The sequence below is a fragment of the Nicotiana sylvestris genome, chromosome 7, assembly GCF_000393655.2.
Source record: "Nicotiana sylvestris chromosome 7, ASM39365v2, whole genome shotgun sequence".
Classification (NCBI taxonomy): Eukaryota; Viridiplantae; Streptophyta; class Magnoliopsida; order Solanales; family Solanaceae; genus Nicotiana; species Nicotiana sylvestris.
In genome coordinates, this window is record NC_091063.1 from 36,718,393 (window position 1) to 36,731,744 (window position 13,352).

General features: G+C 34.9%; 1 protein-coding gene across 3 annotated transcripts; it reads left to right on the top strand.

The window, feature by feature from the left end:
- The first annotated feature begins 2,153 nt into the window (after positions 1-2,153).
- Positions 2,154-11,467, top strand: LOC104227945 (protein STRUBBELIG-RECEPTOR FAMILY 3-like). 3 transcript variants are annotated; one of them, XM_070150525.1, is made up of 17 exons: positions 2,154-2,257; positions 2,663-2,854; positions 3,471-3,597; positions 3,680-3,751; positions 3,881-3,946; positions 4,051-4,122; positions 4,207-4,278; positions 4,367-4,438; positions 4,516-4,581; positions 4,680-4,745; positions 6,719-7,134; positions 7,510-7,925; positions 8,647-8,918; positions 9,468-9,606; positions 9,928-10,064; positions 10,146-10,302; positions 10,931-11,467. In XM_070150525.1, exons 2-17 carry the CDS (start codon positions 2,749-2,751, stop codon positions 11,024-11,026), a joined length of 2,352 nt encoding a protein of 783 aa, XP_070006626.1. In that variant the 5' UTR covers positions 2,154-2,257; positions 2,663-2,748; the 3' UTR covers positions 11,027-11,467. The 3 variants fall into 3 exon arrangements, with proteins under 3 accessions (XP_070006626.1, XP_070006625.1, XP_070006627.1); XM_070150524.1 differs by lacking the exon at positions 2,154-2,257 and adding an exon at positions 2,339-2,465; XM_070150526.1 differs by lacking the exons at positions 2,154-2,257; positions 2,663-2,854; positions 3,471-3,597; positions 3,680-3,751 and having other exon boundaries at positions 3,883-3,946; positions 4,062-4,122.
- Positions 11,468-13,352: the final 1,885 nt, after the last annotated feature.

Sequence of the window (13,352 nt, forward strand, 5' to 3'; positions counted from 1 at the left end):
GAAAATTATAATCCATTTTCAAAGCTTTTGCTTCTCACTCCTCTTTCCTTCTCTGTCTATATATCTCTCTTCGCTCCCTTTTCGTCTCATCTCTTCTCCTTCCTCTGCTCTCTTCTTCCTTCTTTGCTTCTCTTCTCTTCTCAATCGTTTGGTTGTGGATTTATAGCTTATCAATTTACTTTTCTGTTTCGCAATTGTAATTCGAATTAGAAGTGTTGAGTAATAAAAATTCTCATGTTTGCTATTAAATTCTTGCTAATTCTATCTTTACTTTTTGAGTACATTACACTTTTATTGTTCTAGTTGAGTTACTTTTTGTTACAAACAATAGTTTTATGACTTTGATATACCAAAGGGAAAATGGAAAAATTTACTTTAAATAATTACTCCTATGTACAAAGCATAGTAAACATATTACTAACCATCTTTTAACTGAAGTTTGTTTTCCATATCTGCAAAAACAAAGAACTAAATACCCACCAAGTTATCAGTTTCTTGTACTACTTCATAGTCTTACATGGGATAAAGGATTATTCTTAAGTCTAAAAGGTAAAGTAAAGTGAAGTGGAGGCTTAAAATTAGGAAATGCAATTCTAAGATGCTTTGACAAAAAAGTGTAAGAAATAGATTCTGCAAAAAAGGATAAGTGTCGATAGTTATACTAATATTAATTATTATTTATTATATAATAAAAGAAGCAAATGGATAACCTCTTGGAAGACATTATCTTTTGTTTATTACGCACAAAATTATCATCCTATAGTGGAGCCAAAATTAAGTATTTTCTTCCATGGCCAAGGGTACATCACGAAATAGTATCTCTATCCTCTCATGATAGAGGTAAGGCTGCGTACATCCTACCCTTCCCAACCTTATTTATAAAATTTTCATTGAGTTGTTGTTGTTGTTGCAAAAGACTGCTTTTCTTTTACCACTTACAAAATAATAATACTGAAATTGGTGTTTATATAGCCCATGAATAATTAGAGACGAAGAATAGAATAACTGAAGACCTTCAATAAAATTAGAACATTTTTTTGTTTTTCATCCGGTGTTTACGATATCAATATTGGGTCCGATATGCTCCCTAACATAGACAACTCTATATATACCGAGGTTTGAACCTAAGATCTCTAATTAAAAATGATTATCATTCCACCACAACCCTTCTTGATAAGATTAAAACTCTATTTCGGACATATATTACAAATATTTTTCCTTTTTTGTTGTTGTTGTTGGAGCACGCACAGTAATTGGTGCAGCAGGATAAAATGTCAAAATAGACATGCCTAAACTATGGTGGCAGCCATGTGAGCTTTTTTGACGTTCTACAGACATCCTTTTCAACATTCAACATGACCTACTTATATACATCAAACATAGTACATTAATTAAATTTCAGAATTTAAGATTAATTAGAAAATTACAAAATCATAACGCACTAATTAGAAAATCATTAGTAGTTTTTCATATTAATAAAAAAATGCAATAGAATATGTATATCTCTTGGACCATGAAAACAAATTATTTCATAATTAATTATTTCGGAATAACTAATTTCGTAATTAATTATATTACGATTTTATCTGTGAGATAAATTCATCAATCTCGAAACTAATTATTTTTTATCCCTATTACCAAACGAGCCCTAAGACTTAAATATCAACGACTAGTAGTAAGAAATTAAGAATAAAACCATGGAAGTTTGGATCCTATAATTTGGTGTAATAAAACAAACAAAAAATAATTAATTTACTAAATCAAGAAAATAATTGTAAAGCTGCCAGCACAGAAAATCATATACTAGTCGCTAGCCTATTGCAATTTCTTTATTTTCTTTCGTTTTCTCTGTCCCCTTCCCAAAATTGGCGGCTATAATTTACTTCTCATAATTTACTGTAAAAACTCCGATTTTAACTACACTTAAGTTAAGAAAAAGGAAAACAGCAACTCATCTCGTCAAACGCGCCATCCGGCGCATAAAAACCACGCACTGAACTTAATAGACCGTTAATCACATAACGACAATGATTCCACGTGTCAGTGTAAGTAAACAACAAAAGCACGCGTTGAATCCGCGAGTGGACTTGAAAATGCAGATATGTATGTATTAGAATTCCACTGTCACACACATTGTCCTTTTTTTAGATAGAGAAAAGAGTTGGAGAAGAAGTGAAGAAGTCTCTCTTCACTGTATTTTCCTCTTTGCGACTTTTCACATATAGCTTTTTCTTTTTTTTCCAGCTATTTGCAAAAGGTAAAAGATTTCTCTCTCTCCAGATTTACAACTAATAAGTGTTTGATTATTTGCCCCTGTTAAATACAATGCTTGCTTGCGTCTTTATTTTTTAGTTCTTTTTTTTTCTGCTCAATTATCAGAGTAAAAGCCTCTTTTTTTAATATGAAATAATGATGCTTTTCTCAGCTTCATTCTCATCATTTCCACATAATTCACTTACTATTTGGTGGGTATTTTGTTCTTGTTATTGTACCTTCTTCAACTGTTCAAAGTTGGTTTCTTTTCAAGATTTGTTTGTGTACTTCTTTTGCGGATGCCCATTTTGCTCTTTGTTTTTGTTCTTGTTATCGTCTTTCTGTTTGGGTTTTATTTTTGGGCTTGATTAAGATACTGATGTTTGATTTTTTTTTCTTGTTATTCTAGATTGGAAGTTCTTTTATGTATTGGCTATGCAGAGTATTTTTCCAAAGAAAGAGTAGATTGAAGAAAAAGGTCACAGCTTTGGATCAATGGGTGGGAAGAGATCTATAATATGTTGCTTGAATTTGGAGATCTTGGTTTGGTTTCTGTTAATTTTTGCTGTTCAACTTTCAGATGAAACTGACCCTGGAGATGGTAAGGAACAAACATTTACTAAATTCTGAGTTGTTTTTGCCCTTTTTGATTGCTCACAAAATAATACTATGTAAAAGGAGAGGAATGCTAATTTCATGTTTTGGGCAATGCTGGTTTGGGGGGTGGGGGTGGACTGATTCAGGGGAGGAGCAGAGAATTACCAAAAATGGTCGGTTATATGAATCTTCTTTATCCATTTCCTCTATTCAAGAATGAATTTAAGAATGTTTCACTTAGCTTCCTGAAAAACTTGCACGCCGCAGTTAGCAATTATATTACAATGGAAAGCTATCAGTAATTTAATTTAGAAGAAAAGGAAGGGAAAATAAAAGAGAAGCAAAGGAAAAATGAGGAAATCAAGTATTGACTCCTAATACCTAAGTTTTTGGGGGGCTATGGATTCCCCAGGCGATATGTGGACTCTGCAGATGCCCTTATTATCCCAAATATCGACTAAATGCCACCTTGCTTTCTGTAAACTTTGTCCTTTGGGTTTGTTTGAAGTTAGCATTCTTCAATTGATCGCATTCTAAGTTTCTTATTTGTTCATGAATCAATGCCTGGAATTTTAAGTTTGAATTTTTAACTTTGACATTTTCCTTTTCTCCTGGTCTAGTTGCTGCAATTAATGCTTTTCATGCTGCAATGGGATCGCCTTCCCTTCCTGGTTGGGGTATCAGTGGAGATCCGTGTGATGGACAATGGCAAGGGGTCACATGCAATGATACAAATATATTAACCATGTAATTACCTTTCATTTGCTGCAGCATTTCATGGATATTTGGAAGTCATAATTGTTAATCCTTCTAATCATGTTCTTTGCAGTAAACTGAATGTTGCTAACTTGGGAGGTGAACTAGGGGATAGCTTAGCAGGGTTTTCTTCCCTCCAAACGATGTACGCGCCACACGGATACATCTCCTTTAACAAAATACTCCATTTGATTGTGTCTTCCTGGTTTCCTTTTTAGAGGTATCCTTTATTGTGTGACATGCGGTCAATAATTGTGTCAACATCTTGTGGCAGAGATCTGAGTAACAATCAAATTGGCGGAACCCTCCCATCCAATCTGCCAGTTACATTGCAGAATATGTATGTATTATGATTTCCCTGGAAGGAGAAATAGAGAGAGAAGCGTGAACTTTTAAAGCTTTACTTTTGAGCAAACCATTTGATAGTCTTTACCCTTTTGGCAGTTTTCTTTCAGATAATAAGTTGATGGGAAGTATCCCTAGTTCTTTATCTTCCCTAAGTCAGCTGTCAGCAATGTGAGTTTCCAGCTTGTAATTTAGATTGGAGATTTTCCAATATCATAATCATGGTTTTGCTCAGTTATACTTCATTTTTCTCAGGTCTCTCAATGGAAATCAACTGAGTGGAGAAATTCCTGATTCCTTTCAAGGCCTTACAGCATTGGTTAATCTGTATGACACTGAAACAAAAGCATTTATAATATTGCCATAGATGTTTTTTAATTGTCCATAACTGGGTGGATTATTTATATTCTGACAGTGATTTGTCAAGTAACAGTTTAAGCGGAGCTTTGCCGTCATCAGTAGGAAACTTGTCCTCCTTGACCACTCTGTGAGTAATTCCACTTTTTGTTGATTTTGTTTGTTATTTATGACCAATACAAAAATAGCTAATTTCTTGATCTCCAGACGTTTGCAGAATAACCAGCTTTCTGGAACTCTTGATGTTTTACAAGATCTTCCCCTCGCAGATTTGTATTCTTCCTAACTATATTTAACTCAAATATTATTTCCAGGTCCTTAGAATGATAAAACATCTTACTAATATTTCCCTATCTTTTGTGCCCCTCTAGGAATGTGGAAAACAACCTGTTTTCTGGGCCCATACCTCAGAAGTTGTTTTCTATTCCCAGTTTCAAGTAAGTACCTAATATTGTTCTTTTATCTTCCAGCTTGTAAGCTACACTATACTCTTGGCTGCCTATTACATTCTTGTGCCTCTTTGTTCAAAGCAATCTTCTAAACACATATTCAGAAATTATTGGGACACGGTCCATGTTGAAGTTCAATTATTACATGACAAGGTGCTGTTTATTTTTTGTTAACGCGCCTTTCTCAGTTCTGAGTGACGTTGTCGGTAACAACCTTGATCAGCTTGTTATTCATGGACAATTAAGGAAGATAAGAGCTGAAGGAATACAACCATTAACATAACAACCTTTACACTCAACACTTCTAAAGATGAAGCACATGTATCATCTGTATTCAGCTTCATATTTGACCATAATAAACTTTTAGTTAACATACTGGTGAATATCGAACTTCACAAAAGAGGAGAGCATTTCCTGATAAGACTTCAATAGGCTTCATCATCTCATTAAGTACGGATGAGGGGAAGAGTTCAGAATGGCTTCTGTGACGCTAAGTTTGTTGGTTGGCAATATCAAATGCAATATCTGTCGGCAGATTTCTCAATTTCAAAACCTATCCGTTTAAACTTTTTATGTCCCAGAAACTTCTGTGTTTGTGTGTGTGTGTGCATATGTGCATGTAAGTTTGTGAATGCAAGACCTTCTTTAATGTCTATAAGCTAGAAAAACCTTGTTCTGAACTACAACATTCTTAGTAATAAGCAAGAAAAAATATTGCGAAAAGTGTGTAGTATGCTAGCCTGTATGTTAGCTGCACCTTATTTAACAATAACTTTTTAGAAAATGAAGCTACTCAATTTGAAGAACACTATTTTCAAAACTGTTCTTCTGGTTTTGACACAGAAAGTTGCATCAGATGGGTTTTATCAAAGGATAAGCAAGGGACTTCAGTTAGTGGAGTCCTGTGTTCTTTAAGTATCATTAGTCACTTGGTGTTTGAGAGCATGTTGATAATGAAGACTGAAGTATTTATGGTGGATGTCTGATACTATGTAAATTTTAGGTTTTCATTTTGTTGATAGATGAAGATGATATATTACGACTGTCATTGAGGGGTGCAAACTTATGGAAAATGACATTAACAATATACCAGTTCACGAGCTTTTATTTTTTCATAATTAGCTTTTGGGGAATTAACTTGTTGGACAACTACCACAAATTATGAACCTTCTAGTGACACTAAATACTAGTAGGAGTTATGGGCTTCAAACTTAAATTCGCTTAGCAAATGCACAACAGAATTAACAATTACCGGAGATGTGACATTTTGAAAAGTATTTTTACGTTGCAAATCCAGATTATGTTTAACACTTTATGACGCTGACTTGGATCAGAATTGCTCGTGTGCTCACAGCATAAACGACAGCTTGAGGGCTAGACATAATAATTTCAAACTGCATGAGGTAAAGTAGCTAAATTTTTTGACATCATAAGCACCATCACCTGGAAAAGAATATTGCTAACACTATGCTGCTCAAAATTTTTAATAGTTGGATATAAGAGCACCTACCTCCACAATAAATTGGAAAGATGTGATATCTACAGGCTAAGGAGTGTAGTGTGCACAAAAACCATGAAACACCCATGGTATGATGTTTCATATCTGTCCCAAAAAAAAAAAGAGAAAAAGAAATATATTTCATAACTTATATGGTCCTGTCGAGCTGGATCATGGTTACTTTTTGGTCATATTTAAGTTCATATGATTGCAGGCTAACATTTACCCAATGTTTGAACATAGGCTTGAATCGCATATCTTAGTGTTGTTTAAATTTGTATGTCTGGAAATTTGATTTATTGAATGATATTAGTAAGGATAAATACTGATCCATGCAAGGATGACGTATCAGGTGTTTCATCCTTTTACTTCAAGTGTCTTATATATGTTTTGATTGACCTTGATTACGAACAGATGGCTAATGCTGTCCTTTTATTTGCTAATTTTTGTTGTTGTCATGCAGAAACGATGGAAATCCTTGGAACAGTAGTACTGCTCCTTTGCCTCCACCCACTTCTTTAGCAGCACCCCCTCCAGCAGGACTAGCACCACCCTTTTTTAAGCCTCCAACTTCGGTGCAGGCACCACCAACTTCTGGAAGAAAACCTGGAAAACAGGCTGATGGACCAACAGCAACTGCAGAATCCAGCTCAAAAGGAAGCAAAAAATCCATTAAAAGGGTAGTCTGGATATCCGTTGTAGCAGTTTTGTCATTTATAATATTGGTTATAGCAATCCTGCTTTTCCTGCCAAGATGCCTTAAGGATAGGCAAGAGAGTAATTGGTCCAGACGGCATGAAGTAGCTCCTTTTGTGGGGTCCAGGGAGAATCGTAGAGATAATGGTTCATTGGTCCAACTTGGACATGATGTAGAGAAAGGTACTGCAAATTATTAAAACCTCTTAACTATTTATCCTGTGTATTGTTGCTAGTGTTCCCTAGTCTGGCTTTTCTCGTTAGTTCTTACAGTGAAAGCTACTTCTCTTTGATTTAAGCTTTATTTGAATCTGTGGACTTCATATCTAAGCATGCATTTAAATCTACAGTGGTTATCCATGTATCTTCAAATTATGTCAATTTCTAGTCCTAGTGAAATATTCCAAATTCTCTATTATCATCATCTGAAATGCCCTCCAAAAAATTTCATGAATCTGAAAATTTGTTTTTGCAACATTTGGAACTAAAAACCTATGAATATAAAAACCCTCACTTTCCAGTCTTTGATGATAAGTGGACTTCATATGTGTTTAACAGCTCCTCCTCTAGTAAGGCCAAAGGAAGAGCAACAACCAAGAAGGCCGGCTCGCGCTCCCATGCCAGAGCATGAGCAGGAGGTAAATGTGCAAAACATGAGTGCAGTGCCAAAGAAGGATACTGGTGAGATAAACCTAAGCAGAATTGATATTGATCTGTTGGCGCCGCGAGCACCCCCTCCTCCACCCCCTCCACCGCCACCGCCACCCCTTGCACAAGAGAGAGTTATTGTGAAGCCAATTTCACCTGCTGAAGATAATGCCATGAAGTTTCCAACCAGGCCACTTCCACTAACTTCTGTGAGATCTTACACAATTGCATCTCTTCAGCAATACACCAACAGCTTTTCTCAAGATAATCTGATAGGATCAGGAATGCTGGGAACTGTTTACAGGGCAGAGCTTCCAAATGGAAAGGTATAAGCTATGGTTGAAATCAATTTAATTAGATACTCGAAATTATTAACTGTGTTATCCTATCCCTGCTAGATTATCCAGAACCTAGATAGTTTTTCTCTTCTCAACTTGCTTTTTTGGGGGGTCTTTCTGACTTGTTTTCTGCTAGCATTAAAGAAGCTTCTTTATCTGTAGTTGCATCACGTGGACTGCTCTTGTATATAAGTGCTTAATTGAGTTAGAATTAATGTCAGATTGATCAAATTATGTGCAAAAATGGTTTGCTGGTGGAAATCCAGAGTCTGATATCTATAAGGGTAAATAGTATTTTACAAATTCCGGTGAAAGTGAAATGACTACAATTGCTGCATCAGGTTTTTCTTGTTACATAAATTTTCTTTAGGACGTTTCGTGGTTCTTTTTAGTCCTATTCCTTTTCATCTGAGTGAAAATCAACATTCTACCTGTATAAGCTTGTCATCTGAGTTGGTATCCCTAGTTTTGTCCTTTGCTGTATTACAGGATCTGTCAAATACTGATGCATCTTTTTCTACCAAGAAACTATCTTATAATCAGAATATACAACAGTTGTGTTGATTTTCTACATAAGTTATTTGTAACGTACATGAATTTCTCTGGCACGCAAAATCTCACTATCCATCCCATTGCTGACATTAAATTGAATCATTTGGTGGTTGCAATATCTTACATCTGACTCTTAACCATCTGAATGCTTACACAGTTACTTGCAGTCAAGAAGCTGGACAGAAGAGTTTCCAATCAACAGAAGGATGATGAGTTTCTTGACCTAGTAAACTTGATTGACGGAATTCGTCATGCTAACGTTGTCGAGTTGATGGGCTATTGTGCGGAGCATGGTCAAAGGCTTCTGGTTTATGAGTATTGCGGTAGTGGAACACTACAAGATGCACTGCACTCTGATGATGAGTTCAAGAAACTACTTTCATGGGATACACGGATCAGGATGGCTCTTGGAGCTGCAAGAGCCTTGGAGTAAGTCAAACTGTTATTGACACCTGCACATATGTATGTATACACACACACACATCTACACATGCAAGTATGCGAGTGTGTGTGTATATATATATATATATATATATATATATATATAGACTCTGAATAAATCTGGTGGTGAAGATTCTTTTGGTAGTGATCTATAAGAAGTTTCTGCAAACAGCACTAAATCATAACTTAGCAGTAGAACATTGCAAAAAGGTCAAACCACGACCTAATTATAGTCCTGAACTTTCTTGCCTTGTACATAATACATGACAGGAAACAATAAAATAATGGTTGGAGATGGTCCTTATAATTATGTATTAAACTTTGCACATGTCGCTGTATACTACATTTCCTTCCTCCGCTGCATGTGTTCATACAAGGGAGGTTGAACACGATGATTGTAAGAAAACACCATCACCCCCTATAAAGTATTAGGGAGTGGGATTGCTAGGTGGTCTGATCTTAGATTTGCTTGACAAGTGCGTTAGAGCAAATGTTGAATCTGATGTATTAACTATTTGTTCTCTTTGTGCAATGAAGGTATCTCCATGAGGTCTGCGAGCCACCTATTATTCACAGAAACTTTAAGTCTGTCAATCTTCTCCTTGATGATGAGTTGGCTGTGCATGTCTCTGATTGTGGTTTAGCTTCACTGATATCATCAGGTGCTGTAAGTCAGGTAACCTTTCCATCCTAAGATTAATTCTGTATTACAAGTGTGGAACAAATTGGAACATTTGCCTTGGGGGAAATCAAATACCAGGTTTATGCTGGAAGTGAAGATGTGAGCTGAATATACAGTTAAGAAAGGAGTATAATGATTATTAAAGTGCTTTAAATAGACAGTGGAGTAGAGCTGTAAGAACTATGACTGATGTAAATGGATGAAATCATTGTTTAGAAATAGTTGATTCTGAAACCTGACCTTTTCTTATTTTTTTATGCATTATGTCCTTAAAAAATTTGAAAATAGTATACATGATGTTGTACTTATTTTCAGCTGTCAGGACAACTTCTTACGACCTACGGCTATGGTGCCCCAGAATTTGAGTCAGGGATTTACACTTCTAAGAGTGATGTTTATAGTTTTGGCGTGGTGATGCTGGAACTCTTAACAGGCAGAATGTCATATGACAGGTAAAGCCATTTGCACCCCAATGAGTAAATTTTGTTGCATCTTTTTCTCCCAGCTATTCATTACATATATACCATGTTCAGAACTCGAAGTCGAGGAGAGCAATTCTTGGTAAGATGGGCAATCCCTCAGCTACATGATATTGATGCCTTGACGAGGATGGTTGATCCTTCACTCAAGGGAAAGTACCCACTTAAGTCATTATCACATTTTGCTGACATAATATCCCGCTGTGTTCAGGTGAGTTCCTTTTATTCTTTCTCTGACCACTAAAACCAGTCCGTTTTCTTCTGGGCATTGATCGATATCTGAATGGGTCACATAGTCAGGCTGTCCATTCTCTCAATATTTATACAAGTATTTACGCATAAATTCTTTTTTTTACAAGCAAGTAATTTATCCAAATCTGAACTATTTCATTCCTTCATCAAACTTTGGGTACAAACAAGGAAAATTGTAACATGTAAAATCATTTATTTCTTGTCAATGGAAAAAAGGAACTGTACTACGTCAAAATAGGAGTTATAGATTTACCAGGTTTTAGGCATAGTTAAAGTAGCAAGGACAATAAGCAGAAACTTCCCATCTTTCTAAAAAGATTGATGTTTCGAAATCGTTTTCTGCCCAGGTGTCTGAATGTCTCTTCATGACCCGGTGAAGAGTGTGGGTTTGTTGTAGTAGGAAACAAACAACACTTGAAAAGTCTGAATCAACTAGTGATTTACTGACGATACCACATTCACCAAATTAAAGCTTGTAGATGCAACAGATATATTACCTTTGCCTTCCAAGGATGACTAAGATTTAGCTGTTGTATAGGCTTTGCCTTCACATATCGCTTTTAACTATCTTTGATACTTTGTTGCAGCCCGACCAAGAATTCCGGCCACCAATGTCAGAAGTTGTTCAAGACCTCATACAAATGATTAGAAGAGAATCTCCTAGTAGATCCGATGAAGAATGACTTGAACTAGACATGCACTCTATAGCAGATTCAGCCGCGGAGTGACCAAAAGTTCAAGATTTTTTACTTCGTAAGAAATTTAACTCGAGCTGAAATACTTGACCCAAGATTTTGAGGCCGCTGTAGATGCAGTACCCTGCTACCAGAACTTCATACCTCTGAGACAAAAGGCAGGCTAGAACAGTGTGATTTCAAACCAGCACGGCTCGGTTATCCTGATTCTTTGTACAATTTTTTTGCAATCATTCTAATGTTCATTTAGGCTAAACAGAAGCCACAATGCATAAAAATGCACTAACCCCATTGTTTAAGAGCTTATTTATATGGTTGTTAATTGGTACATCTGAAGTTGTAAATCGTTATTTGTTCTGCTGTACATTTTCATTTGTTTGTACAAGAATATTCTTCACTCTTTCAACATGGACTTGCTGTACCACTTTATTTCCCAGTATTCAATTGTGCAATGATGGTTATGGTCAATGGATAATCACTTTAAGGTTGTTGTAATTTTACAATTTCTCCAAACATTGTGTTAATTCTTATATTTAATACTCCAGCAGGTTAAACTACAGAGAGTATATGAGATTACCAATTAGGCCGGATTTATAATTAAAAGCATGTAGTATTTAATTCTTTATGAAAAAAGATGCTTTCCCGTGAATAAAGTTAGAATTATTCTTTCCCCTTTTCTTTATAAATTTCAGAGCTAAAATTAGGCAACGGGATCCGGTGGTGACACATTCATTATCTTTGTCTCGGAAATATATTTAGTTGAATTCATTGATTTTACTTTTTGTCCATATAAATTACTCCATAATCTATAATATTCTTAAGGTTTTTGTATAGTCTAAAACATGACATTTAATAACATCAACTACAACTAGTATTAGTACCCGCGCGATGCGCGAAGAATTAAAAAAACACAATCTACATTGTATATTTTAATTTGTTAGTGTTGATATCATCTTTACAAACAAACATTAAATATATTTTGAGACGCTAGTAAAACTTTTATTCCGCCGCCCTAATAGATATTCCATAAAAAATAATGATACTATACAATTTGCTTGATATGAATGTTTCATAATGAATAATGATGTTATCCAATTTGCTTGATATGAAGCATGTGAGCAACATCAGTTTAATGATCTCTTTAATTTTTCATCTTCTATATGGCCTTGATTAATTTTCTTAAATATGTTAGTATATTTTTAGCATGTCTTGGACTTTAAGTTTATTACTTAATATACTATACTTTAACTTTAGTTCATCATTGTATGCTCATTGTCTAGAATACACACGCATAGGTAAAAAAAAGTGAGAAAAAAATTAAAAACGTATGAAATACTGCAAAAAAAAAAAAATCTCAGTTCTCATAAGCATTCGAGATATATGAGTAATTAACTAAATGCCAGTATGTTACTATTCTCAAGGAGTTAATGAGATAAATTTCAGCTTCCTTCAATTATCCACATTTAAAATACATATCAATGAGTGCAAATTCACTTTGCAATTATGGGTCAACCTTCCCTATTTTGTAGCCGTTATGTTGTCAATGCAGTTGTATTAACTAACATGTTTGATATTATCACATTTTTTTGTATCCTCATTTTATTGACACTAATACTTAAAAGACGCCCTCTTCTACTTCGATTGGGGAATTGTATATGAACAATAATCAGTTTAGGTAAGTTATATATGCACAATTATAGTGAAAACGATTACCTGTTTGGAACTGACCATTCGTTATATCACGCAAAGTAGGATTGATTTTCTTCATTTTCGATTCTACTTCATCTGCCATTTGTGGGATCAACACCTTGTAGAAGAAATAGTAAAAGATAAAACAATTACCGAATAGTTCATTCTTATGAACATCAAGTTGATTTATCAAATGCTCATAAGGTTTAAAGTTGATGATTCAAACTAAACTGCAGAACATTGATTTCAGCCACATCCGTCCTACGAGAAAACGTCAGTTTCAATTTATGCTTGTTGATCTTAAATTTCATATTGTTTGGTGCAACTACAAAATTCTTCGTAACAAATAATCTCATTTCATGTATTTTTGTTTTAAAGATACGTATAACAGACCGTCCAACAGTTGCATAAATCCGATCTCCAAGAGAAATTTAAGTTAGTAGGAGGTCATGTTATATAAAGATTATGCATTATTTTGTTTGTAAAAACCCACAACATACTAATGCATCAATAGGCATGAGTAAACTATCGCTAATAGTCATATTAAACTAGATGGCACATTGTATTACTAAACATACATCAACACCCAAATAAATTTTTTATCTTGGCAGCATGGACAAAATTT

Bases quoted from the DNA above. Each gene is read 5' to 3' on its own strand.
- LOC104227945 (XM_070150525.1), top strand. From the start codon at position 2,749: ATGGGTGGGAAGAGATCTATAATATGTTGCTTGAATTTGGAGATCTTG. The intron at 3,752-3,880 runs GTACGCGCCACA...ATCTTGTGGCAG, and splicing joins TTTTCTTCCCTCCAAACGAT to AGATCTGAGTAACAATCAAA. The intron at 10,065-10,145 runs GTAAAGCCATTT...TACCATGTTCAG, and splicing joins GGCAGAATGTCATATGACAG to AACTCGAAGTCGAGGAGAGC.